The sequence below is a fragment of the Pelecanus crispus genome, chromosome 8 (genome assembly GCF_030463565.1).
Source record: "Pelecanus crispus isolate bPelCri1 chromosome 8, bPelCri1.pri, whole genome shotgun sequence".
NCBI lineage: Eukaryota > Metazoa > Chordata > Aves > Pelecaniformes > Pelecanidae > Pelecanus > Pelecanus crispus.
In genome coordinates, this window is record NC_134650.1 from 38,266,795 (window position 1) to 38,292,834 (window position 26,040).

The 26,040-nt window shown below is 39.4% G+C and overlaps 1 protein-coding gene across 6 annotated transcripts in view; it reads left to right on the plus strand.

The window, feature by feature from the left end:
- The first annotated feature begins 1,811 nt into the window (after positions 1-1,811).
- DYNC1LI2 (dynein cytoplasmic 1 light intermediate chain 2) overlaps positions 1,812-26,040 on the plus strand; it is a 204,972-nt gene continuing 180,743 nt past the window's right edge. The window contains exons 1-13 of one of the 6 annotated variants that reach the window (XM_075714902.1): positions 1,832-1,944; positions 2,855-2,928; positions 3,345-3,461; positions 9,678-9,908; positions 15,394-15,560; positions 15,896-15,989; positions 16,555-16,690; positions 17,024-17,135; positions 18,260-18,319; positions 19,058-19,099; positions 19,544-19,661; positions 20,713-20,829; positions 23,201-23,271. In XM_075714902.1, the coding sequence (XP_075571017.1) occupies positions 1,850-1,944; positions 2,855-2,928; positions 3,345-3,461; positions 9,678-9,908; positions 15,394-15,560; positions 15,896-15,989; positions 16,555-16,690; positions 17,024-17,135; positions 18,260-18,319; positions 19,058-19,099; positions 19,544-19,661; positions 20,713-20,829; positions 23,201-23,220 (1,383 nt within the window). In that variant the 5' untranslated portion in view covers positions 1,832-1,849 and the 3' untranslated portion in view covers positions 23,221-23,271. Of the gene's footprint in view, positions 1,945-2,854; positions 2,929-3,344; positions 3,462-9,677; positions 9,909-15,393; positions 15,561-15,895; positions 15,990-16,554; positions 16,691-17,023; positions 17,136-18,259; positions 18,320-19,057; positions 19,100-19,543; positions 19,662-20,712; positions 20,830-23,200; positions 23,272-26,040 lie in introns of those variants that run through there. The other 5 variants (XM_075714906.1, XR_012831245.1, XM_075714903.1 and 2 more) reach the window with 5 other exon arrangements.

Below are 26,040 nucleotides of genomic sequence, written 5' to 3' on the forward strand. Positions count from 1 at the left end.
ACATTCCTGGACCTGCAGAAAGTAATTCACTGTTGAACTAGGTAGAATGCAGGTACTGATAAAATTTGGCTTCTGTTTATAGTTGGACATTTTCTGGAGGAGTATTCAAGCAAGTGAGCGGAACCACTGTTTCTGCTAATTACACAATTTTTATGGAAAGCTTTACTGAAAGCCTTAGTAATTTGATTTTTCAGTGACAGCCTTAGTATTTCATTTGTATTTTTCATCTATTCTGATAAAGGAATGATTAATTGGTAGTGAATTTATTATGGAAAAAGTTTTGTTATATATATATTAGCACTAGGTTTTTACTATGATGTAGCTTAAATGCTTAAAAACAAGCAAGATAACTGAAAACTGAAAGACTTGCAGTAAAGATGATACCAATGATCTAGTAAATAGGTCTTCAAATAAATAGCTATTCAAAGCAGCATAGTTAAATATTGGCATATGTATTTGCAGAATACGAGCCAAAAGGACTACCAAGGAGTGGTACGCACAACAGGGAGGTTTTGGTCTATTACACACTCTACAAAGTGTCGTTCCAAGGACTCAAAAACTACTCTAGGCAAGCTGCTCTTTCAGCTATTGACTGAATGTGTTAGTGATCCATATTATTCTGGCCTAAATATATTTCAAGCGGAGAAGATATGTAAGGCGTAAATCCTTACTTGGCACAAAGAATATCACAATACTGACAATTTACCTAATCTTAGGTATAATTTAGGTTGGAAAAGACCTCTGGAGTCCATAATCTAATCTCCTTCTCGGAGCAGGGCTCGTGTCAAAGTTAGTCAAGTTGCTCAGTGCCTTGTCAAGTCGTGAAGATCTTCAAGGATGAAATTCCCACAGCCTCTTCCGGTGCTTCCACTACTCTTGTAATGCAACTTGCTGAAAAAGACATCATTAAAACATTCTTGTATAATCCAAAAGGGAAGAGCCATGGGCTAGAAGCAAGCAGAAACCTGTTGTGTGAATTTGTGCAAGTCAACTATCTTTTTCTCCCCTTTTGATTGACTGTACAATCTTGATAATCGTATTAATTTTCTTGCATAAGATGCTTGAAAGCCACATATAACGGGCATCATAAAAACATAATTGCATAAGAATAATTAACGTCATTTTTTAGGCTGCTTAAGCTACTCAGCAGGGTATTTTAGCACTTTGAAAAGCTGAATGGACTGACAAATCACCGAAGGCAAGCATGTTTACAAAAAACCTGGAACTTGCTTTGTAGCTCTGTCAGAAGAACAATAATTATTGGCGGGGTGTAATATTTGGGGGGCAATTAAAGCTGCCTTCGGCGGGACATTGCTTAGAACGGGGAATTCCCCCGAAATAGGGGGGGTGATGCCGCCGCGGGGCTGCGCGCAGCACGGCTGCGGCCAGGGCAGGCGCGGGGGCCGGGCCAGCGGCGCGCTCTCAGCTCGCGCTGCGCCCGCCAGCCTTCCCGGAGGCCAGCGGCGGCACGAGCAGCTACCGGGCTCCGCCCCGCCCCGCCCCGCCCCGCCCCGCTGCAGGCGGCGCCGCACGCCTCGGGCGGGGAGCGCAGCGGCGGCCGTGCCGGCGCCAGGGGGCGCTGCCGGCGGCGGCCCCACCCGCCGCGCCGGGCGCCGCCCAGGGCGGGGAGCGCCGCCGGGGCTGCCCGGGCGCCGCCTGATCGGAGCGGAGCGGAGCGCGGCGCGGCCGCGGCGGGGAGCGGCGGGGCGGCGGCGAGGCGCGGCGGGCGGCGGCGAGGCGCGGCGGGGCCGGCGGCGCGGGGCGCCCGCAGGGGCGGGCCGGGGAGAGGGCGGAGCGGGGTCCTCGGCGGGCCCGGGTGAGGTCACTCTTTGTGGCTGCAGTTGGCAAGATGGCGCCGGTGCTGGTGGAGAAGAAGCTGCTGGGGCCGGACGGGCCCGGCGGCGCCGAGCTCCCCAGCGAGGAGGAGGAGGGGCAGAACCTCTGGTGAGCGGCCGCGCCGGGCGTGGGGGGGGGGCCGCGTCTCCCGGGCCGCGGCGCCGAGCGGCTGCTCTCGGGCGTCCCGTGCCTGTCACGGCGGGGTCCGCCCGCGCTGCCCGGCCGCCTCGGCCCTCCCGCGGCGGGCGTCAGCCGCTGCCCCGGCGGGGCTGGAGTGCGGCGTGGGCCCCGCTCGGCCGGGGCCGGGGCAGGGGCGGCGGCGGCGGTGGGTGCCGGCCGCGCTGGGGCCCCGCTGACGGGAGCGGCGGCGCAGCGGCCCGCGGCGGGGGCCGGCCCGCCCGGCGGCCGGGCGCGGCGTTGGGGCCGGTGAGGAACGCTGCCCTTGCCGGCGCTGCGGGGCTCGGCGGGCGAGAGGGGAGCCCCGCACCCGCACCCGCACCCGCACGGACGCGGCCAGCGTCGCTGCGAGCCTGAGGGAGGGCGGGTGTGCGGAGCCCGGGGCATTGGGCTCCGCCGGCTGGGCTCCAGGGGGCTCGATCTTCCCTTTTCCCTGAGTAACGCTTTGAAAAATACTAATAACGCAGAAAAAATTGTGTGTGAAGCACAGTAGTGGATTGTGGGAATAGTTAGTCATCAGTTGGAAAGTAATGTCCTGCAGCGATGCGACCTCTTATACGGGAGAAAAACTTAAGAAGATGCTACTGCACGTGCTTTAGGAATGATAAACGCTTTTCTCAAAAAGGGTGTATTTTTGGTCTTTTAAAATGGACTTGAATCTTTAACTGTACCATCATATCCAGTTTGTAAACAGAATGAACGTAAGAGGATTGGTCCGTGCAGATCTGCTGAGCTCATCGGTGCTGTCAGATGGGCAGCGTGTGGGCTGCGTTGGCGTGTGCGCGCGTATGTGCGCGCGTCCATGCCTGTCGGCCTAACAGGAATGGTACTGGTTTTCTAGGTCCTCAATACTGAGTGAAGTTTCTACCCGGTCAAGGTCTAAATTGCCGTCGGGCAAGAATATTCTTGTTTTTGGTAAGTAACATATGCAAGCAGTGGGGTGGTTGGGTTTTTTTGGGAGAAGCAAAGCGTGTTTAAAACGATGTGAATGAACTGATACGTCAGTTTGTTAAAATTAAGTTATATAATATGGTCTACGGTATTACTGTCTTCAGGCTGATAGATTTACTTTCCTTTTAGTTTACACTGTTAGATTTATAACATGTTTAAACAAATTGAACATAATGCAGAATAATAAAGTGCTTCGTGCTTATTATCACAGTATAAGTATTCCAGCTAAATCCAACAGCTTGAAAGAAAACAAAGTAAGTACAGTCCAAAAATGTACAAGGATACTTCTGATTACAAAAGCGCATTTTGAAAAAGTCTTTTCTGCAAAGTTAAAATTAATTCTGAATGTGTCTTTTTTTCCTGTAAAAACTTACTGGCAGGTGATGATGGTTCAGGTAAAACCACGCTTATGGCTAAAATACAGGGAGCAGAGCATGGCAAGAAGGGAAGAGGGCTGGAATACTTGTATCTAAATATTCACGATGAAGACAGAGATGGTAAGTTCATTTTATATGTAATTGCTTTACTGTAATTAAGTAGCTGATGTGCTTTTTTAATAACTGTGGTGTCAGTGTGTTTTGGGTTACACCCAAGTAGCTGGTTCCAGCGTTGTTCTGTGTGTTTTAGAAGCTATATCAGTTTCTTGAAAGTGAAATGCATTTTACATTCAGTGTACATTCTCCCTCTTGCCCTTACAGCTTGACCTCTGTGTGAGGAAAAAGTACACTGGAGCAGCTCTCAGGATCCATTTACTTTTAGGGGAGATATATTTGCTGATGTTGATTTACTAGCAGATATATTGTAATTTGGTATGACTACTTGGTAGCTATGGAAAGTAAGTGATACATTCATGAGAATTTAATTCTCAGTAGGGATTTCTGGGTGTGGGGTTTTGGTGTTTTCTTTTGGGGGCTGTGTGCAGAATTTCGGTTAACTGTAACTGAGATGTTTTGTTAGAGTTGAATGAGTGAAGAACAGAACTTGGAACTAGTGTTTCCTTTTCTCACATTGGAGCTTGTCTCTGCCCGTTGTCTTTCTCTTTGTTGCTGTTGATGATTGCTCTTCTCTGCTATATGGGAGGGGGATGATGACAAGAAACCATTTAAAAGCAGGTCTAATAGTCAGAATACTCCTATTTTTAGGAAGGTTAGGGACAGGAAGAGATGGGAAGTGAGTTTGTTATCCTTGCTCCTAAATCTACTTCTGCTTGTCTCATTTTGGGCAAACTGCTGGACCTGTTTGTGTTAGTTTCCCCCTTCAAAAACAGGGAACGACAGTCTTCCTATTCATGACTTCCTTCTGAGTTTTCAGTTCAGAAGAGGGAAGCAATGCTGGTGGTTCATCCGTGTTGTTGAAAGCAAATGAAGTAGGAAGATCCTATAATGGTATTTTGGAAATGGAAATGTACTGAAAGCTTGCACGAGTGATTAAGTACCATATGTGACTGGTTGTTATGGAGATTGGTCCTGCACTCACATGGTAATAAACTGTCTTCGGATACTAAGTTAGGAACAATTAAAGGATGAGTACATTGCCTGTGTCTTCAGTGGCCACCTAATCTTGCAGTTCCTAAAAATCTTTTGTGCTGTAATTTTAAGTGCTGAGCCGTTCTTGGCTTCTTGAGGTTCTTGATGTAAGTGCTTTCTCACCATGCACAATCTTCTTTAGTATTGCATAAATACTTCAGGGGGAAAAAAACCCTACAATTAGGAGTGTTAAGACAGCCTGCAACATCAGGCTTCTTGCAACATCAAAAGAGATGGTATTATAAGCAGAAAAATGTTTGGTGTCCTATTTTTCCTGGTGCTGTCTATCAAATCTCAAGTATGTCCCTACTTTGGAAATATTTTGGGGCTATTCCTGAGTATTTGGAAGTGATAAGTATTTGAGCTGATTAGGAGAAGCCTGTCGTAAGAACTCGGGCAGCACTAGCAGGAAAAAAATAGACCTTTTTGACTACCAGACTCAGCTGGAGAATTCAGGTCTTCATGCATCCTTTCAATGGATGTGTTAGGATCTAATAATACACGCCTTTTTCCTTTCTGTCTCATTAGTGTCATCAGCAAGCAAAATAAATAGCAAAGTGGGTCAGGACTTCCCAGCAGGCAAAGATAACACTCTTCCTTCTCTAGGACAGGTTTGGGTTTGTTTCTTTTAAACGCTTTGTGTGCTTTAGATACGCATATGCTCAGATACGGATTTAGGAATGAAGCCTTTATAATTGACCCACAATTCTTGGAAGCCATAAAGAAACGGAAGATAGGCAGGCATTCAGGAGCTTGCTGTCACATACTCGATTTTTGAGGGTATCTGCTTTTTATTATGCCCCAACCTATTCGAGACCAGCAAAGTGCAAGGATTTCCAGGGCCATCAAATCAACGCTGGTAACTGAAACTCTGTAGTGGAGTGAGAAGATCTTTTCAACTTCTTTCTCAGGTGCTAGAAGATTTCGTTGCTCTCTTTGCCTTTTTCCTCTACATTTCAGAAGAGTTTATTCTGTCCAGGAGAAATATTTTGGTCATAGTGCCAAGTCATTATGTACCTCCCACCTCCCTTTGGAAATCTTAAGGAAAATCTTCTGTGTTGCTTCTTATGCCCCCCGCCCCCTTCTTCCTTAAGGGGTATTTGAATCTGGCTCCTGCTGCATTTGGAGTAGAATTACTCTAGATTGCTAGGTGCATATCTTAGTTTACGGTTTCATTTGTCTTTTCCCCTAAAGGTTAGATCAGTGATTAAATTGTTCTTTTTTTATAGGAAAGTTAAACAAATGCATAGAAAACACCTCTTTTTTTGAAGAACCCCCATGGCTAATACAGGTGCCCACTAACTTTTTAGTTTTCACTGGCATCTGCTTGTTTCTTGGCAGTGGCCAATACCTAGCTTGGATGGCAAGATACACGTCACCGCTGCATTGGTACTTAGCTGGCTCAGTTCTGTTAGATGTTAGTTGTTCAATGTAACATGCAGTACTTCGGTCCCTAGCTCTCAGGATAACTTCCATAAGTCCGCTACTGAATCTCCACCTGAAAAATCTCCTTCCTAGGGTACTATCCAAAATTCTGCCTAGGCTAAGGCATTTGTTCAAGAAGAGGTTCGGGGACACCTGAGGAGCAATCCTGAGAGAGAGACGATTCTCGTAGATCGTTAGCCCCAGGTACAATATCCTTGGAGCATATGGTGGCTTCTGCATACTTGACACCATAGTTCATCTGGATGTGAAAGCGCTTATAGCACTAGCTGTGAAGTTAACTCCAAATATTAAATGACCTTGGAGTTCAGGCCCTAGAGTCCTCTGTTAGCAGCATTTCTCAGGGAGTGTGCCCAGTTTTAGTTTTTTGCTTTTCTTTGTGATGAGCAGATGTTTTGTGTCTATGCTGGTTAGTTTGCTTTTGTGAGCTGAGAATCTTAATTTGTAGGAAGTAGAAGAGAGGCTCTGCATAATTTTCTTAAAGGATATGTATTTCTGGAGTAGCTTTTAGAGTCTTTTGCAGTGATGGGGCAGTGTTGAAGTGAGGATGTATAGCAAGACAGCAAGACAAACTGCATTGACTGGTTTTGTAACGATACTGTATGGGTTAGCTGGCAATTACCAACACCACAGAGAATTTTCAGTTGAACTGCCTTGGATTACAAATGCAATGCAGTTGTCCTGGCTGTGCCAAATGTGCCAGTGAAGTAGAGCCATTCTATTATTGTGTTGTTACTTTTAACAAAATCGAGTAGTCTTGGTTTTTTGCCTCAGGTTTGGACTGGCCTCAGTCATATCATATGCATATTCCAGTTGAACTGGTTGTTCCAGATTGAGCCAAGTGCTGCTGGTGCACTGGTTTCTAATGGGATTTTTTTTTTTTTGGTCAACATCTTTAAAGCAGTCCTCTCAAAAATTATGTTTCACTTTTCTTCACAGCTTGGACAAGGGATATCTAATTACCGCTGATAACCTTTTGAAAAAATGCAGGAGATGTAGTTGCAGTTCACAGAATCAACCATCTGCAGTGAAATTCATCAAAGCTGGAAAATCTTTTTCATGGCTGAAGGGATAACGAAATATTGTCAAGATTTAGAAATTTAGTTTTAGCAGCTATTTTAATAGTCCTTAATAAGTAGCACCTGCTCTTCCAACAGGATCTGGTAATTGCTCTGTTTTGGTGTCTCATGTCATAGCCACTATGAAAGGTCCAGTTAACATTCACATCATATGACTAACTAGGAGCTTGATGTGGTGCTGACAAAGTTGAATTTGCCATCAAGTTGTTGCCACATTGTGAACTAGTATTGTATTTTAAAGTGTGTTTTATATTTGTAGCAAATGTAAATCACAAGCTATACCTCTTTACTGTAAGAAAGGAGGAAAACCTTTCATTTTCATACAATGTTACCTTTTTTTTAAAAAAAAGTATATTTTAATGTGATGGCTAGGCTTCCAGTCTTCCTAGCATATTGATTTTGTTTGAGCGATAGTTCCAACTGCATTCTAGTTCCAGTCTGTATTCTACATGTTAAGCAGAAACTAAATCCTTAAGTAGGATAAAGGTGTTTAGCAAACAAAACCTTTGTAACCTTTAGATATTGGCTTAAAAAGTGACTTAGAAGCAGTGAATTAGGATATTTATTAATTTTTGTTACTTGCTAAGGTGTGAAAGTCTTTTCTGCTATCAAAGCACTCACCACAAGAGAAACTATGAGAGTGCTGATGAGAGTTGTAAACTTCTGTAGACTATAGGTAGACTTAAGTTAGATTTTTTAAAACTTCTGTATTTGCTTCAAGGAGACAGTTGTACAGGGACATAATTAATGTCTATTAATAACCTTTCACTCATAGAAAGCTTACAGGGTTTTATTCACTGGTAGATTTCTGCTTTTGGGAATATACAAAGGATGCTTCTGGAATGCAGAGGATAACACAGTCCTGCATTGATGTTTCATTTACTATTGTGTAATAGTAAATGTGTTCACGTTATGTCCTAGCTTCCCTTCTGTTTTTCCAAATTTTTACCAGACTTCCCCTCTGTCCTTAGAGGTCTTCCGATAGCTTTAGATTCGTACATCCAGTGCTGTGAGAATCCTATGTGATACCAGTCAGGTGATTTCCTGAAGTGGGGGTGGGGAGGAATGATGAATATGCAAAGGTGCATTTCATAGATACACAACGATTACCGTAACTCTTTACTGCAAAGGATAGATCTGAGGTGCACAGCTGGAAGATGATCTTTAAGTTAAAAGCATAACTGTTGGCCTATTTGTGTGATGACTGATGTTTGAATGTCTTATGACAGCCTAACAACTTAAGTAGGAGCGTAACAAATGCTAAATGAAGACTGCCCCCATATAGCATCTTGATGTAATCTGTCTGTAACTTGGCTGTTCAGTAATTTTATGCAAGACCTGATTAGAAGGGTAGTATGTGTGTCTCTACTCTTTTTTCCTTCCAATTTCCTTATTCAAGTTTTTTGCCTTTTTCTAGAGCCACTGTTTTTGACCCTGATGGATTCTTTCTTAGCGTAAAGTTAGGATAGCCACAGCAACTGGATTTCTTTTGTGAAGTTAAAAGATTTGGAGCACAGGGCAGAGAAATATAGTGAGACAGTAATTATGAAGCTCAATACCTGTTTTGAAAATGTGGGCTCTACAGTGACCTTGGTTTGCTGACCCATGTATTTCAGAATTCATGTATCTTGCATGTAATACCTGTGGAGGCCCACTGTTCCCTCTGGACAGCTGTAGTAGAATAGGGAATACTTCGGAAGAGGTACTAGAAAGAGTCTAGAAGGTAGAAACAAATGGAGTTGTTGTTCCTTTTCAGGAGGAAGCTCTGAGGATAACTTAGCGGTTTGCGGTTTTTTTCTATTTTTCTTTTTTTAAAATTTGGACAGAAACGGTTGTTCAGAGTACCTGATAAATCATTCCTGGATGATGCTCCATTTTCAATTTCTTCTATTCTTGCCAAAGTTCATGTTTGGGGTAGAACTTCTCACACCAACTGTCTGTCCCAGCTGATTTCCACCCCCCCCAATCCCCACCTTGCATTTTAACAAAACATGTCCAGTCACTATCAAAGCAGTGGGGCGGAGAAAGGCAAAAACTGAAATACAAATCTTTTGCCCAGTACTCATTCTGTAAGGAGCCTGCAAGTAGGAGCCAATGTTAATTCAGTGTGAATTAAGAGCAGGTAGCACAACTTTAAAGTTTGGTAGGTTGTAAGTTTATCCTGTGTTTGCTCCTCCTACTTCTGTGTTAGAACTTAAGCTGCTTATTGCTTGTATCTTGTTTGCAGCTTATTTCTGTTGTGAGATGTCTTTAGTATGTTAAATCAGCTTACGTGTCTGAGGGACACCTAAGGCTTCCTTGCTGGACTCGGTTATAACCACCCCCTTTTGAACTTGGAGTTACATGTGTGTCATATGTATTCTGGTTTTACTTGAAATATACATATTCAAATTCAGGAATGTTGTGCAATATCTAAAAACTGTTGTGTCAGCTGTCCTTAGTAAAAGCCAAAGAACAGAAAAGAAAAAGTCCTGTAAAATGAAAGCATCTACCGAGTAATGTAGGCATTTATACATGCACCTGTGTTAAAAATAAGCAGGCAAGATCTGCTGGTAGCTGGGCTTTGGTCTTTCATTTAACACTAATGTGCTCATCTGTTTACTCACAGACTAGCAAAGCAGCAAAGTTGACATCTGTTGATTGCAACTGTGCCTTTTCCTTTCAGATCATACTCGCTGTAATGTTTGGATTCTGGATGGAGACTTATACCATAAAGGGCTATTGAAGTTTGCAGTTTCTGCAGAATCCCTGCAAGACACCATTGTAGTCTTTGTTGCAGATATGTCTAGACCTTGGACTGTTATGGAGTCTTTACAGAAATGGGCCAGTGTCTTGCAAGAACATATTGATAAGATGAAAATTCCTCCAGAAGAGATGAGAGACATGGAACAGAAGTGTAAGTCTTTGTGCATCCATACATTCTTGTCCTTTTTTTCTTTTTTACTAGCTCTTGCAACTTTCCTTTGTAATGATAAATTTCTTCAGATTAGTGTTTTGAGAATGGGTTGAATAAGAATTACTTTGAAGTTGTGATTACAACTCATTCAAATAGACTATTAGGCTTTAAAACAACTGCTCCAGTTTTGCTGTGCTAACAAAATATCAGGTGAATTAATGGTCTAAATCCCTTGCAATAATGAGATTTTGATAGTTTGATTTTTTAAAAGGCCATTTTTTAAAAAAAAACCCTAACTCCATGCAGAATCACATTTTTAAAAATAGTGACAAAATTCAGTTACGAAGTGAGCTGTCTGCTTTCCTGTGGTATCTAAGCCAGGTCCCATTCCCATACTATGTTTGTCCTACAGTAGTTCTCTTTGCCCTTGTTTTTCATGAGGCTCAGACTGATCCTGGTACATCTAACTGTCTCACTACAGCCATTCCTACCCTGCGACTTCAGGAACGCTGTATAAATTAACTTTCTTTCCTGGCATATCTGTGGCAGGAAAGAATCTGGCACTGGCAAGCAGTCATCTCTGCAGTATTGTTTTCTGCAGCTTCTTTTCTTTCCTAAAATAGTTTTGAATGTTTCTTGAGAGTTTTTTCTGTTTTCATATTGAATTACTCCAAAATAAATTCCTTCAGTGGAAAAGACCTTAGCAACGTGCATTCCTTTTCAGCTGAAGTATAGATTCAGACTGATCCTTGTTAGTTGCTGCTTTTGTTCAGGGCTGGTGGCTAGCTGTACCAGAGCGTTTAAACCTTGCAAATACTGTCTAGTAGCTTCCTTAGATTCACTTCAGGGAGCAGTGTAATCTGTTTGGCATGTGAGCATTCAGATGTATTTGTATAGCTGATCTCCTTTCCGAATGTTAAATATTCTTTTCCCAGAAGGCTTGTGCCTACAGCATACTACCTGGAGTTTAAACTTAATGATTGAAGCCACCTGCGTTTGATCACCAGGTTATATTTTAAAAATAAATAAATAAAATTTGACAATTTTAAGGGAAAAAGCATTCTTTTTTTTTTTTTTTTTTTTCCTATGTATGAGAGATTTTTTTGGGAATGGGAGATGGAAAGGCAGTTCCAGTCTCAAAATACAGCAGCTACCCCGATTTGCACTTCTCTGAGACACACCAAATTTTACGGCAATCCAAATAAATGTGGAGTTTGTGCACTTAAAATTTTACTTTTGAAAAGAGAAGTGTTTTCAGCCTTCGCTAAGAGTGTACTGGGTGGAGGAGCAAGTTGCAGCTATGGCAAAGCTTTAGCACCGTGTGTGGGGAACGTAGAGGACATTCCAACAGTACTGCCATAGAGATTTCCAAGTTAAAGTATCATAGAAATTCCTAGTTTCTCTTGCGCTTTAATAGAGCCGAGGGAAAATTTGAGAGCGGCCCAGTTTGCATGCTTGCAGGGCTCTGCTGCCATCCTATGGCTGAGCGGTGAACTTTGGTCCAATATCATCATGATAGCATGCAGGTAAAACAGGGGCCTTAATGTCTCCACTCCCAAACTTCTGTCTCTCTCTTTTTCTCAGTCACTGTGTAGGACACTTGTGTCATCTCTGATACTCATCTTCTGAGTTCTTGCAGACTGTCTCTGAGGCCAGATCTGTGCTCAAAACTTTGGCCACCATAGCTTGTAATTCTCTTAACAGCAAATCACGCTAAAAGAAATTGCTATTATAGCTGTGGCTATATTAGGGTAACTGTTTAGATAATACGGAGCATGCAGTATAGGCCTGAAGAGTGCCTTGTGATTGCAGTCCATCAGTAAAGCTACACCAGCAAAGTTTTCCTTATTAAAATCCCGCATATGCTTCCCAAGATAAGCTGCCACTTAGAAAGTGGAGAATCGCTGTGTTGCAATAGCCCAGATATGAAAAATCCAGGATAACAAAGTGCATATGCAAAGCAGGCAGTCAAAACATAGAAACAGGGTGCAGAGTGAAGAGATGTGCTAAGTTCATTCCAGTAAAGCCCCGCTGCAGCACAATGCCACATGGATGCGTATGTTTCTTGACCTCAGCTTGTAGAGCCAAATTCCCTTGTGCTTGCTTCTAGATGTAAGCCGGGGCACGTGGGCCAAGCTGAATGTCCGCACTGCTGTCCTTAGCTATTACACTCAGTATCAGTAACCAGTAGTTCTTGTTGACCCTGGGGAAACATTTTCTAGTATTATCCCATTAGCATCCATTTAAAGTGCTGCTAGGGTGTTCTTTCTCCATTACTAGGATCTTATTACCAGTTTCCAGACACCCTTTTGTTAGCTCACCATTCTCAATGGTATTGAACTTTGGACTGCTTGTCTTTGCTTTCAAGGTTTTGGTGGCCTTTCTCCACCCAGCCTTTTGTCTTGTGTTTGCTGTTTGAGATACTGACTCTTGGCTTTACTGGGTGGATGACGCTAGGCTCCATCTGGTATACGAGAAGCTTTCCTTTTGTGTTGAAGAGGTTCCAGAATGGGAAGCAGGACATGCACACGGAAGCAACAGGCTGCCTTGAAAGAAACTGAAGTATTCCGAGTATACCAAGAGCTTTGTTTGTCTGCGCTCACTCCTATCACTGAGCTGCTCTGGAAGTTCCTTGCTAAAAGCTTGGCTAGTGTGGATTCAGATAAATAATGTCAGTTCAAATGTTCTAATTTAGTTCAGGCTCAATTATGATAAATCATTGTTTAAATAACACATTCGAATAATATTTCAGGGAAGATCTAAATTTTGCCTCCCTATTTATGACAGCAAAGCAGAAAAGAAGACTATCAAGAATCAAGAAATGCAGGAAGGAGGTATACTGGTAAAATGGCTATTATATTAATGTCCTCTGGAGTGTTTGAAGCTAAAGACTTGAAACACAATAACATTTTTCTGAAAATTAAGTAGCGTCCTGTTTAAGCTGAATTAGTTTCAGGTTCTCTGCCTTTTTTTCTTTTCTTTTTTTGTCTGACATACAGCTGAAAGAATTCTTAAGCTAAAAGATAAAAGAAACTCACTTTGCCCAGACATCTTTTGTCTAGGAATTCTTTTCACAAGACTAAAATTTATGATCGGTAAAGACAGTGTACAAAAAAGTTAAAAGCTGCATGAACTGATTGTGAAACTTAATAGAGTATAAATATGGAATGATTGTCTCGGAGAATTTTTCTGCATTTTTTTTGTTCTGCTGCTCAGTGCTTTTGTGATCTATCTAGTCAACTTTTTCTCCCTCCATGCATGGATCAACCAGAGTGAGATACAGCCTTGTTGATCGCTGGTCTGTGGTGCATGGTGTTTGGTACTGCTTACTCTTGGGGAGAGGGAAGAGTTGGGAATCTCAGCTCTCTAGGATTATGGTCTTCATTCCCATTCAGCAGAAATTCATGAGGATGTGCCATCAGACTTCTGAAGCTTCTGTGTTGCATTTGCTATTATTTATATCAGTAAAATTCTTGGGGTATCTTGAATAACGATTTGTGTCATGTTGTGAGAGTGTTTTCAAGGGAGGCTTTTCTTTCCCAATTTGAGGGGGTTTATACTAATAGATATCTCGGCAAAGAAGAGATTTTTCTGCTTTGAAATGAACAAAACCTAGGCAACTAATATTGTCGGATTATAATGCTGTAGTAAATTGAGAGCAATATTGTCAAATACGCTTTTACATCTGATTAAGTCAGAGAGGCTTCTCTGAATGATTGTAGCAGATGTAAATGGTATTCTTTTAACTGCTGTGATACACTTGTCTTCAATAGGTTTTTTTCTGTCCTGAGCTAGGAAGAGTCTGAGTAATGAAATAAGTACTTTTTAAAAACCCTTTTCTAGTTAAATGCTCTGGAATTAATTTGCTTTCTGTGAGATAGTCAACATATTTAATGTGGGGAAGGCGCAGTGGAATTTGGATTTCCAGCTGCTGGATGTGAAGGGTGCTGGCGCGAAGCCTCGTTGAAGGCGTTGTTGTTTCTCTCCACCAGGAGACGCTGCCTCCCCGAGGTTAAAAGCAACAGCATTCGATTTTTTTTTTAATTTCCTTGGACCTTGGGATACATTGAATTGGTGTTTGGAAGTCTTATGGTCTATAATTAACGTGGGGTTTTTAAGTCTTTCTCTGGACTAGAGCTCTCTTGTTTTCCACAAGAACCACACAATTTTATAGTTCAAATAAAAATTGCAGGTTGTGCAGCTTTGAGCAGAAGTGTTTTTCTGATTTGTTCTTCCTTCCACATGCACATTCTATTGCAAGAGCGGTTCCTATTTTGAAAAGGTACAGTGACTTTATTTTGCAAGATTTGTATTACAAACCTTTCTGAGGTTTTACCATTTCCTAAACCTCAGAAGTATCAGATGGCCCGCAGCACACTTGCAGTTCCTTCCCTGTCACATGGATGGATGTACTGAACAACACTCTCTTTGTGACTGTGCTGGAGATTGGGAGCTTTTTTGAAGAGTTTTCCTTGCTGTACGTGCAGCCAGCCCGCTCCCACTGTTTCTAAAATAAAAATACCTTCATGGGAGCAAATCATGGAGCTTTGCTTGCCTTTTTCCTGAGCGCTCCTCATGGCTGAGCGAGGAGGCTTCAGGTGGGAATGTCATGCGAGGAAGAGCCCTGGGTCTTCGGGAAGTGCTGCGCCTCGGAGCAGACACATCCAGTAGGCAGACTTATCTGGTCTGTGGCTTTCAGCCTGAAAAAAGACATAAAAGCTGTAAGTTGCAGCCCAGTTTTGATAAAGCATGCGTGGGGTCACAGTGCACTTCCAAAATGGTGTTAATACTATTTCTTAGGCACTTCTGTGTTTGGTAGTATTCTATATTTTTGGAACACTTGTTGCCATAAAATTAAAACATTGAAAACGTAGGATCTACTGTCCTCTGGACTCCATTGTAGTTTTCTGGAATATAACTGAGTCTCTTCAGATAACATTTAGAAGTCCTTGGCTCTGTATTTATGCAGTGTATTTTTTATATTTTTAGCATTGGACTCCTGCAACAGAAAGGTAGAGTAATGGAAACTTAGATTGAGTAACAAGAAAGAGCGGCTGTTTCAGCTTGGTGTTTTCTGTGTCCATTTACATTTTTACCATGCTTTCTTCCAAAACCAGGTACAAATTGCAGTGAGTATAGGCTCTGTTGCTAAACTACATTTATGTTTTCTGTTGTCAACTCCCCTATAATGAAACGCGGATTTTCTTGAGGAATGTGCATTTGTGTGTACTATAGCTCTTGCAGCTAGTTTTGATTATTTATAATGGCTCCAAATTGCACTTGATTAAGCTTGCTGTAAATTTTGGTGGAGGAGAATTGTTGCATTTGAAGGGGCAACAAGGCTTAAGCTTGCATTCTGTTCTCATGTAGTGCCTCATTATAAAAGGGAAAAAAAAGTTGAGATTTCTAGTTAGTCATTGATTAATTATGGTTTCAAAAGAACTAGTTCCTTTGTTGTACCTTAAGAAGGTCTCTCTCTTAATAGTTATAAAGGAGTTTCAAGAGTATGTAGAACCTGAAGAAGGCTACCAGGGATCACCGCAGAGAAGAGGCCCTTCTTCTGGCCAAGAGGATGAACGTGTTTCTTTACCACTTGGAGAAAACGTGCTGACTCACAACCTTGGTATTCCTGTACTGGTAGTTTGTACAAAAGTGAGTTTCTAGTTCTGTTTGCTACTGTGGAAAAGTTTAATTACTTTTCTTTTACAAGGCATGCTTTATACAGACATGCAAAATGAATTCTGGATTAACAAAAAAGGGATATTTTTTTTTTTTTAAAGTAAGCTTCTGCCATTAGTGTAAATTTTTAATTTTGAAGAAGGGTAATAACCTTGTCAATTATATGTTAATTACTTTATCTTTTGATTTATTGGTGGCATTTTAAAACCAAAGGCTCAAAGCAAATGTGATGTGTGTGTAATATTAACGAAGATGCTGGGACTAAATGACTGGGTTTTCCTGGTTTTGTTTTTCTCCCTTTCTTTCAGTGCGATGCAGTGAGTGTACTAGAGAAGGAGCATGATTACAGAGAAGAACACTTTGACTTCATTCAGTCACACATTCGTAGGTTCTGCTTACAGTGTATCCTTTCCTGCGCTGAAGAGATTTGCTGTAATCTGGAAGCAAGAAAATATGTTTTAGTGTTGAATTGCACGTAAAGTTAATCTGAGAAATTGCACTTCCAGATTGCTTGGTATTTAGTTATTTACTGTGTAGCATTTGTTGTTTGAAAATGTTGAGAGTTGTATAAAACTCTCTATAGTTTTTAAATTGTGCGTGGGATTTGGAGCTTTTGTTCCTTTACAAAGGATTTGTCTTGCATTTTGTGAGGTGGTTTTTCTTCGTTTTCCCCTCAGAACTTGCAATTTCCATGTGAACCCAAGATCTCAGCTTAAGTTTTTGACTTGTTCAAAGTTAAGTGCCTGGGAGGGTAGGTAACTTTTGTGTATGTCAAAGAAAAGTATCATGAGTCTTCTCCTGTTACACCCCCTTCCCTCTCCCTGAATACTACATGGCTATAGCTTTTGCCTTGAACAACGTCTCAAAATTAGGTCTAGTAGCTATATGTCCATTAGCTCCTGTTTTGAAATTCTTACTATAATTTAAAAACTGTATCTTACATAATTTTCCTTAAATTAATAATCAGATGGGGCTGCCTTGATTTATACATCAGTTAAGGAGGAAAAGAACCTTGATCTGTTGTATAAGTACATTGTACATAAAACATACGGTTTTCAGTTTACCACACCTGCCTTAGTGGTAGAAAAGGATGCAGTTTTTATGTAAGTCAATTGTATAAGCAGCATGGTTTCAGATTGTTTTCTGTTAAACACTACAGTTCGTATAACATATATATGTAAAAATAACTTGAATGGTTTGTGTCGTTCAAAAGCTTGGTATGTGAGTCTTCTGAAATCCTGAATTAAAAAAACAGCTTAGTGTATATTACTTGGGTTACTTGACTCTGAGTCTACCATTCCAGCTTTTTAGTATCTTTGAAATTTAGCTGAGAATTAGGACTGACCTATAATAAAATTGCCTTATTCAGGTAGAGGGCAGTAAATAAATGATCTCTTTTTGTGGCTGAAAAGGCAAAGCTTTCCTTCTTTTTATAGACCTGCTGGTTGGGACAATGAAAAGAAAATTGCCATTTTACATGAAAACTTCACAACAGTGAAACCAGAAGATGCATATGAGGACTTCATTGTAAAACCTCCTGTAAGAAAGGTAAAAAGGGGTAAACTCTTCCCTGTCCCCCAACAAATAAGTGCAGTTTGCTTGAATGACTACTAATAACTATTAATATGGAAGAACTCCAAATCTAAATGTAATTTTTTTTTGTATCCAAATGTGTGAGACATCAGGCTTTCATTTTCCATTTGTTTAAAGTGCTGCAAGCAAACACAGAAATCATTCGTCTTAGTGAATGAAAGGCAGTCCAGAAATAACAATTTCACATGAACCTTTTTTCAAGCATGGGGCAAAAACACTTTTTGAAAATGGAGAATACTGTTGTAGGACTTCAACAATTTACATATGTACACTTGTGGCGTTGAGTTTACCATGTAAAGGCAAATCTTGTAAAACAAGACAATATATCACTATTGCATTAACATATTGTTAATGACAGATTTCTTCATGTAAGGCAAGAGCAGTAAATAATCCATCTAAATTCTATAAATTCTGTATATTGCTAATTTTGTGAGTATAGGTGTGCAGGAATAGGATATATGTAAAAAAGGTAATATGGAAAATTGTAAAAGAAATTATGTTCTGGTCTGTATCAGAAAGCTTCTATTACAGCTGTATTACATGCTTGATGTTTCTAGCTCAAGCCCCAGTATTTGGAAAAGGGAAGAGCTGTTTGAAGCTTTCATGTAAGGAAAAGGTTTAATTCTGTTGTTTGTAACTCACGGTACCTATAGGAAATAATCATTGCCTAAGAGCAGTGTCATAAGAGCTAGCATAATGCTTTTGGGGGCTGAGGGATTGAGTGTGGGGTCTTACGGAGTAAGGTAATCTCAGGTCTTTGAAGAGATGCTGATGAGATTAATACCTAAACTTAAAAAGATGAATGTGGCTACTTACCAAGTACTCATCTTTCTAGGAGAATACCCACAGGCTGACATCAATGCTAGTCTACTCCATTCACTTACAATTTTTTTTTTTAATGACAAATTCTTTAATGTTACTACTCTTTTAAATGTGAGAGAAGTTTTTTTAAAAAAAGAAAAAGTAAAGAATGGTATTAAAGATTTGCCTCTTTTTCTTCCCTTTTGATCACCAAAACATAAAAACAGTTACAGTAATATCAGTTTTTACTTCTAATAACAAAATATTTTGTTCAACAGTTAGTCCATGATAAAGAGCTAGCAGCAGAAGATGAACAAGTATTTCTTATGAAGCAGCAGGTAAGAATGGAAGAATGAAAATAAGTCCTCACTAAATAAGATTTAACTTTAAGCTCTCCATTGTTATTGCCTTCAGTTTTTCATTCCTCATTTAGATCACTAGGTAGCTACTTCTCAGCTTTGCAAATTCAGATGTAATTGTGAAATAAGACTTTATTTTAACATATACGAGTAGAAAACATAGCCATTTACCTTGACAAGTTGAAAGGAAAATACGCTGAGAACAGAAATAACTTACATTTCAAAGGAGAAGAGCAAGAAGATAATTTGAAATTTCACAACATAGGTGTATTGATCAGTAAAATACAAATACTTTTAAAAGATAACATCTCAGCGTTGCAGTTTTCTTGCAGCCAGAGGCTTGAGAGACTTTAAAGTGTCAAATTTGGCTATGCTGTATCTTGTTATTTTCTTTACTGCTCTATTGTTTAAAAAAACCTAATAATACTTTCCTGTAGAGTTGATAATAAATATCATAGAGGTTACAGACTTGAGTGTCTATGAGTTCTTGCTTATAGTTCTGGAAGAGCTGTGTTAGACAAAGGACTGAGGCTTATTTACTGATTTTAACTCTGTCCCCTGGTGGTAAAGTCTGGAAGTATATAAATATCAAAGAGGAAGCCCGTAAATATCAGAAAAAAATTATCAAGTAAATTAATTGTTAGTCAGCTTCACTGTATTTTATTCCTTTATATTTTCTGAAATATATTTAATATTCTTAATATGCTGTTTTTGCAGTCATTCCTTGCCAAACAGCCAGCAACGCCTACAAGAGCATCAGTAAGTAGATCCAAGAGAAGAGTAGGAGGTGTTTGCTTTCCTTCTAGGAAAGAGGGAAAGATTCTAACCTGTGGAGGTTCATTTTGTAAATGTAAAATACATAATCTCCCCAAACTGCAGAAAGTAATAAATAAATTTTAGAAGTGCCAATATTTTAAAATGTTGCTTATAAATTACTTCATTCTAATTCACTGTGGAAACGTAGAAATATCTGATGATTATTGAACTGAAAATTTCTTACAGTGATTGATCCTTTCTTTTAGTGGAGGCACATGCCCAAAATAACTGGTGTTTTGTTTGTTTTTTTTCCCCCTCCCCCCAGTGCACATACACTACAGTGCTAATATAAAGGTTTAAAAAGTAATTTGTATGTAATGTTCCATTTGCTTTATTTAGCTAATCCATTTAAGTTCTCTGATTTGTGTGATTTGGACTTTTTTTAAGGAATCTCCTGCAAGAGGCCCTGCAGGTTCCCCAAGAACTCAAGGCAGAGCTGGTCCCGCCAATGTACCCAGTGCCTCACCAATAACATCAGTTAAGAAACCAGATCCAAATATTAAAAGTATGAATAAGCATCTTACTGTTTTTATCATGTGTTATTGCCCTTTAAAAAAAAAATCCTCTTGTACAAAGATTTTTGAATTTATTTGCTAATGGTAATGTTAGTTTAATAACAAGAATGAATTTATGACATAGCTTCAGGTTTGATTTTTGGTTTTTTCTTTTTTTTCTCTTTTTTTTTTTGAGTCATTCATATGACTTGAAGTAGAGTTCTGTTATTGCCAAGCAATCAGACCTCTGTCTGACTCTTCAAATACATTATTTCGTTAAGTTGCCTAAATACATTTATTATGTATCAGTTGGATTATTGGGAGTGGGGACTGCTTTCAACTACACACAGTTTTATACTTCATATCACTTATTCTGGAATCCACAATGAAACCTGTTTTTCTACTAAACCCTCTCTAGAATGTCATTTTCTATAGTACATGAAGTAGCTTTGAAATTACACCCTTTCCCCTCCCTCAGCCCTAAGATGGAGTGCCATGTTGTTGAGTGGTTCTTTTCCTCTCTGCATGAAGAAAGTTGGTGGGGCCAGTGGTGTTTTTAATTATGCACTGTGGTGCCATACCTCACTTACAGTGGATAAAATACTTGTGCAGTTCTGGATTGTATCTCATAGCTGTATATCCAGGTTCTGATTTATGAAAAGTAGAGTGGCGTGAAAGACTGCACTAAAATGTCTATGTGGTTTGCTGATGGACTTACAAATCTTTGAATTGCGTATCCATATTTAATACTTTGTTTCTTGGCTTCTACATTTTGAAAAAAACAAACCATACAAATATTTAGATTAAGATTTTGTGACACACACCCCCCCACACCCCACACCCCCCAATTCCAGAAGAGCTGTGACATGCTTTCAGTCATCTCTGACTTTGCCGAAGAATGCAGGGGACTAGTGTCTTTAAATTGAGCAAGGAGAAACTCTCTCATATTTGAGGTTTATTTCCTTGATTGGTAAGAGAGTTATGTAAGTATGTTAAAAAATAAGTTTTTACCAGCAATAACTATTTGTGATATATATATACGTGTATTTGTTTTTTATTTAGATAATGCTGCAAGCGAAGGTGTCTTGGCTAGTTTCTTTAACAGTCTCTTGAGCAAAAAGACTGGCTCTCCTGGGAGTCCTGGTGCTGGAGCAGTGCAAAGTACAGCCAAGAAATCAGGTATTGGACTTGTTATTGCAGGCTGTTTTGCATATTTTTAATATTTTATTTGCCCATATTGGTCTAACTCTGTCTGTCTTTTAAACTGGTCGGTAAAGTGACAGACCTTGACAGATGACAGTGCCAAAATGTGTTGTCTTTAAAAAAGAACTAAACTACGGCAGCTTCACAACTCCAGGGCTTCTATTAAGCCTGTTATAACTTGATTCTTTGAGTAAAGTTATACTGGTGGGATATAAATAACATTTGAGTCTTGATCATATTCAGAAAGTGCTGATTTGGGTTTTTTTTACTTTAGAATACCTTCCTTTCTTGGCACTTAACTGTTGCTTGAAGGAAATGCAACAGTTTATTGGGTTTGGACTGTAGTTTCCAGTCAAACTATTGAAATCTCTCCAGGGTTCAAGTTTAAATGAATTACTTCTTATGACAGCTTGAAGTTACTCTCTCATTAATTCAGTATTTTATTGTGATCCAACACAACTGGTAACACTATCAAGTGGATTCGCTCTGTGTATGTGCTTGTCACTGCATTGTATGAGATATTTACTGATAAGCAATTGCACTAGTTTAAGTGAAAAGAAAAGAAACCCATCGGAATACCTAGTACCTGTGCAAAACTCGGTGTTGTAAACTGTATGGTTGTTCCACTCAATGTTAGAAATTTACTACTTTGATTATTTAACTGTTTCTTTTTTATATTGTCATTCCTATTACACTTAGGTTCAGGAGCTTTCCTTCCAGAATTACTTCCCTACTAAATTATTGTTAGATATTCTACTTTTGATCCCAGACTTGTGAAATCATGTAAAATTTAATGGTGATACCAAACCCACAGTTTCTGATTCTTAGAGGAGTGTGTAAGGCCCAGACATTCTGAACTGGAAATGAAAAATACCTGATGCCAGCCCCGGTGATGATATTGCCAGTAAGAGAACTAGAGCAGTTGTTGGAGTGTGGGTATTTGAACTGAAACTTCCTGGAGAGGGGAAATAAGGATTTTTTTCTTTTTTTTTTTTTTTTAAATTGGGAAAGGTTTCATATGGCATTCCATGCTCTGAAAGCTCAAAAATGGCTAGAATTTGACTTCTGGCAAGTCAGTATTTTGTTGGGGTGTGGGGTTTTTTTGTTTGTTTGTTTTAGCATGATGAATTCTGTAATTGTATCTTTATTAAATTTATTTATTACAAAGATGACGAGAATTATTTGTATTATATATTACTTACATAATATTTTTGTACCTACATTATAAAAATATTTAATTAATTCTTTCTTAATCCAGAATGCTCTCTTCAGTTAAACACTGAAAGGTGCCCCTTGCTTCATCAAGTGCAGCATCATGCTATTACTGACCACAATGTCAGATTTACTGTTTTTATAGAAATGGGACTAGAAATAATTTTTGGGGATTATTTCATCCATGCTCTTCATCTAAGGAGAATCAGTTAGGGAGTTCCTGGCTCGTGATTAAAAAGCAAACAAACTCTGAAATAAAAGATGTAATGTCATCTCTCCAGGAAGCCTATTCCAGTACTTGATTTCTTAGTTATTTTTTCTCTTGTACAGTCAGTGTTTCTGATCCCAGTACTATTTGTCTTGTTCGAGTGGAGACAGAGATCAGTGTAGCCGCATTGTCTTTGCAGCAATCTTTTGCATATTTGAAAGCTATTACCCTTTTGCCTGTGACTTTTGTCTGGAATACAAAAATACACTTCTGTCAGCCTTTCCTCACAGGATATGTTTTTTATGGCTCTGATAATTCTTACTGTTCTCCTTTGGACTGTCTACACAGTTGACCTGCTCCTTTTGGTCCTCAGAACTGAATGCAGTACTTCAGACAAGGCTTTGTCTGCCCTAAGTAGGGGTTACTTAATCTGTGTTATGTATTCTGCTTCTGTTTAGATGTGTCAGTGCAATGCTAGGTTTTTTTCATCTGTGTGATACCGATCAGGATTTCTTATAATGGTACAACCTAATACAACTTCTGCCTCCTAGTAGGAGGTTTTCTAGTTTTTATCAAATTACCTTAGTATTTCCAAAGGTCGTATGTTTGCTTTATCATTGTTTTCCACTCTTATTTTTATGCACTACTTTGATCATTTATATAAATAACATTTTACCTACAATCCTGTCTTTCAAAATCCTTTGTAGTCCGTTCAAGCATCCTTGCCCATGTATCTGATATCTTCAGCAACTGGACAGGGTAGATTGCTGAATAAAAATATTGACTAGTACTATGGATAAGTAATGGTAATTTTATGAATTACAATACATTCATTTTTCTGAAATATCAAGACTGGTGTTTTTTTCTAGTTTATTTATATGAAGGTTATGTGAGATACGATGTTGACCACTTTTCCCTTCTTCACAGGACCTGTTATCCTGTCATAGAAAGAGATTTGGTTGGCTTGACGAAACTTGTTGGTAACAGATCCATATTGATTGTTTTGCTGGTAGGCTGTTTGTAAGCATCTAAAACATAATTGCAATTTCTGGAGAAAATACTAGAGTAAAAACTGACTAGTCTGTAATGGACTTTACTCTTTACTCTTTCAGTCTTCTAGAAATGTGCCTTTCAGGAGTTTTCAAAGATAACAAATGGCTATGTGTACCTCCCCCCCCCCCCCCCCTTGTGTCAGCATTAACTTCTAATTTAAATAGCTTATTTCTCTCCTGAAACATCTAGAGACAGCAGTCATATGTCCTTTCTTAACTTTCTTGTTTTGTTAGACTAAATTAGACAAGTTCTCTTCTAGTCTTCTGTTAGAGGTTGAGCTCCATTTTCCCTACTAGTTTCTTCTTCTTTAGTTCCCATCATTGGCTTATCTTTGAACGTGAGTTATTAGAATTGTATGCAGCACTCCAGATAGATCTTATTGTAGTGCCTGGTGCAGCAGTTCTCTTTCTTTGGTGGAAGTACTTCTCCTGAGTGATCTCAGATCGTAGTTGGCTTTTCTTGGCTCCATCAAGTTGGCAGCTCATGCTTATTCCCTGACTTGCAGAACAGAACAATCAGCTTTCACTTACAAGAGAATATGCCTGTTGCTTGTCAGCTGATGTGCTTACATCTTATATTCAACTAGTATATTAAACTTTCCTGAGAAGGTAGGGGCTTCTCACATTGCTGAGTTTATAAGGTAGCTGGTGATAACAGAAAAGATTACTTGTTCTTTTGTGGAAGAGTTGAGGAGAGTATCTTGGAGAAAGTCTTACTTATGGCAGCATCCTCTGTGCGAGTAAATGTGCTAAAATGTTCTTTGTAGGCATTTTAAATGTCTGAACTGTTTAGAGAGCCCTAATTTTTAAGAGGGTTGGCACTAAAAATACTTAGCTTTAAAGAGACCATCCATTTTCCCACAGCTATGAATATCCTGTGGTTGAAATGTTGAGGTTTTGTCACAGGATGAGGGAGACATTGTAGATCTCAACATACCGGTCAGCCTAATTGGTTGATTGGTTTCTGCTATGTTAACTCTTACGTGAGAGAACTCTCATCCGGGCAGGTGCTGCAATGTCATGTCCATTTTTCCTGCTGTGTAATTCCTCACCCATCTTACTTGCCTTTATGTTTCTGGACTGCCTTTCTTCCATGTATAGACCATGATATTTCAAAGAACTTCAGTTGTTGGTTTCTGTGGTGGATTCTTTTTCCTCACATGGACTTCTAGACTTAAAAAGTTACCTCATTTATATTCACAAGAAGATTCTTGCGAATTCTAAGGTTTGCCTTCACCCTTCTATTCCTGTGCAATAGATAAAGAACTAGGGTTCCCTGCTCTTGCTCTAATCTAGAAAGGAGAATACATCTAAATGTATAGAACACATCTAATTGACTAAGGCCATTACCGTCCTTGACAGTATTTTTGTAGGGAAACTGAAAGCAAATTTCTTAAAAACAGTTCCTTGTATTTCTTCTCCTTTGGAAGGTGCTCACCGATGATGGTGGTAAAGGGGAGTATGTAAACCTACGTATCATTGAACAGCTTGGCAATGTTTTTCCTGTCCATTATGGTTGCAGGAGACAGCTGCTTGGTATTATTTTGGAGGCTTAAGGATCCAGTTCATCTAGCGTAAAAAAAACCAAACCAGTTTTTGTTTAGACCTGCTTTTATTTGAGCAAGAATTTTGTGTGGTTTTTATTGTTTTAGGGTTTAGGTTTTTTAAACTCCAAGGTATCTTGAATCTACATGTAAAGTGTTTCGTGTTGTAAGTTATGTTACAGTTAATGTACTAATTTTAAAATTTGGTTTAAATACTCATGCTTTGAATAGATGCTATTAAGAGTACTGTGGCTTATGACTAGTGCTTAAATCTAAAACCTTTATAGTGATTAAAGGTAACCTTTTAACTTGGTTATGTCTTTGTACTTTGGAAAAAAACACTTAAATCTCTAACAGTCAAATCTTGCCTTCTTAATGTTTTCAGCATGTACCCTGGAAAAAATCCACCTAATATTTCACACACATTTGAGCTGGAAAACAGATGCTTGTTAAATTTTTTGGCTATGTAAGGAAGCTGTACATGGTTATATAATCTACTTTTTGTCTAAAAATACAGCTTTTTAATCTTAAATGCTTGTATGCTCTAAGCATTAGAATATATTGTTCCAGTTTAAGCGATTAATTTGTCTGTGGGTTTATAATTTTCAGAAGGAGAGAAGTAAACTGATGGTTCAGTTAGAGAACTGTTAAAAAGTTCAGAGTCTAATATAAAAACGTAAGATACGCCTTTCCATGAAGTACTTCAGTGTGTCTGTTTCCAATTGAAGAAATCCTTTGAAATGACTGCTCTGAGATATTACATGAATATGCAATTCATGTCCCCTTTTTTAAGGGAAGCATTGTCTGCAGACATAAAAGAGTTCTTCCTGTTAGTTGTTTAATACTAAAACGCAGCAAGTATAAGTGTGACCAAACAAATGTGATTTTCGTAGCAGGTGTCTTACGTACCTTGGAAAACTTCTGGTTAAAATCTGGTTTTAAATAAAGTCCTTGCTGTCAGTACTAATAACAGAATTGTGTACAGTTGATTTTTATAGAAAATTCTAAATGTGGTTGTTTTTAAAATGTTAGTTGCTGTAACATATATCACAGACATTTTTGGGCTTTATGCTACTGTACAATTCAGTGTTTCATTTCTTTAAAGTGAATCAAATCTTAGTATTTATCGGTCTTTACATAGACATTACCTTGCAGTGTGTCAGGTCCTGTG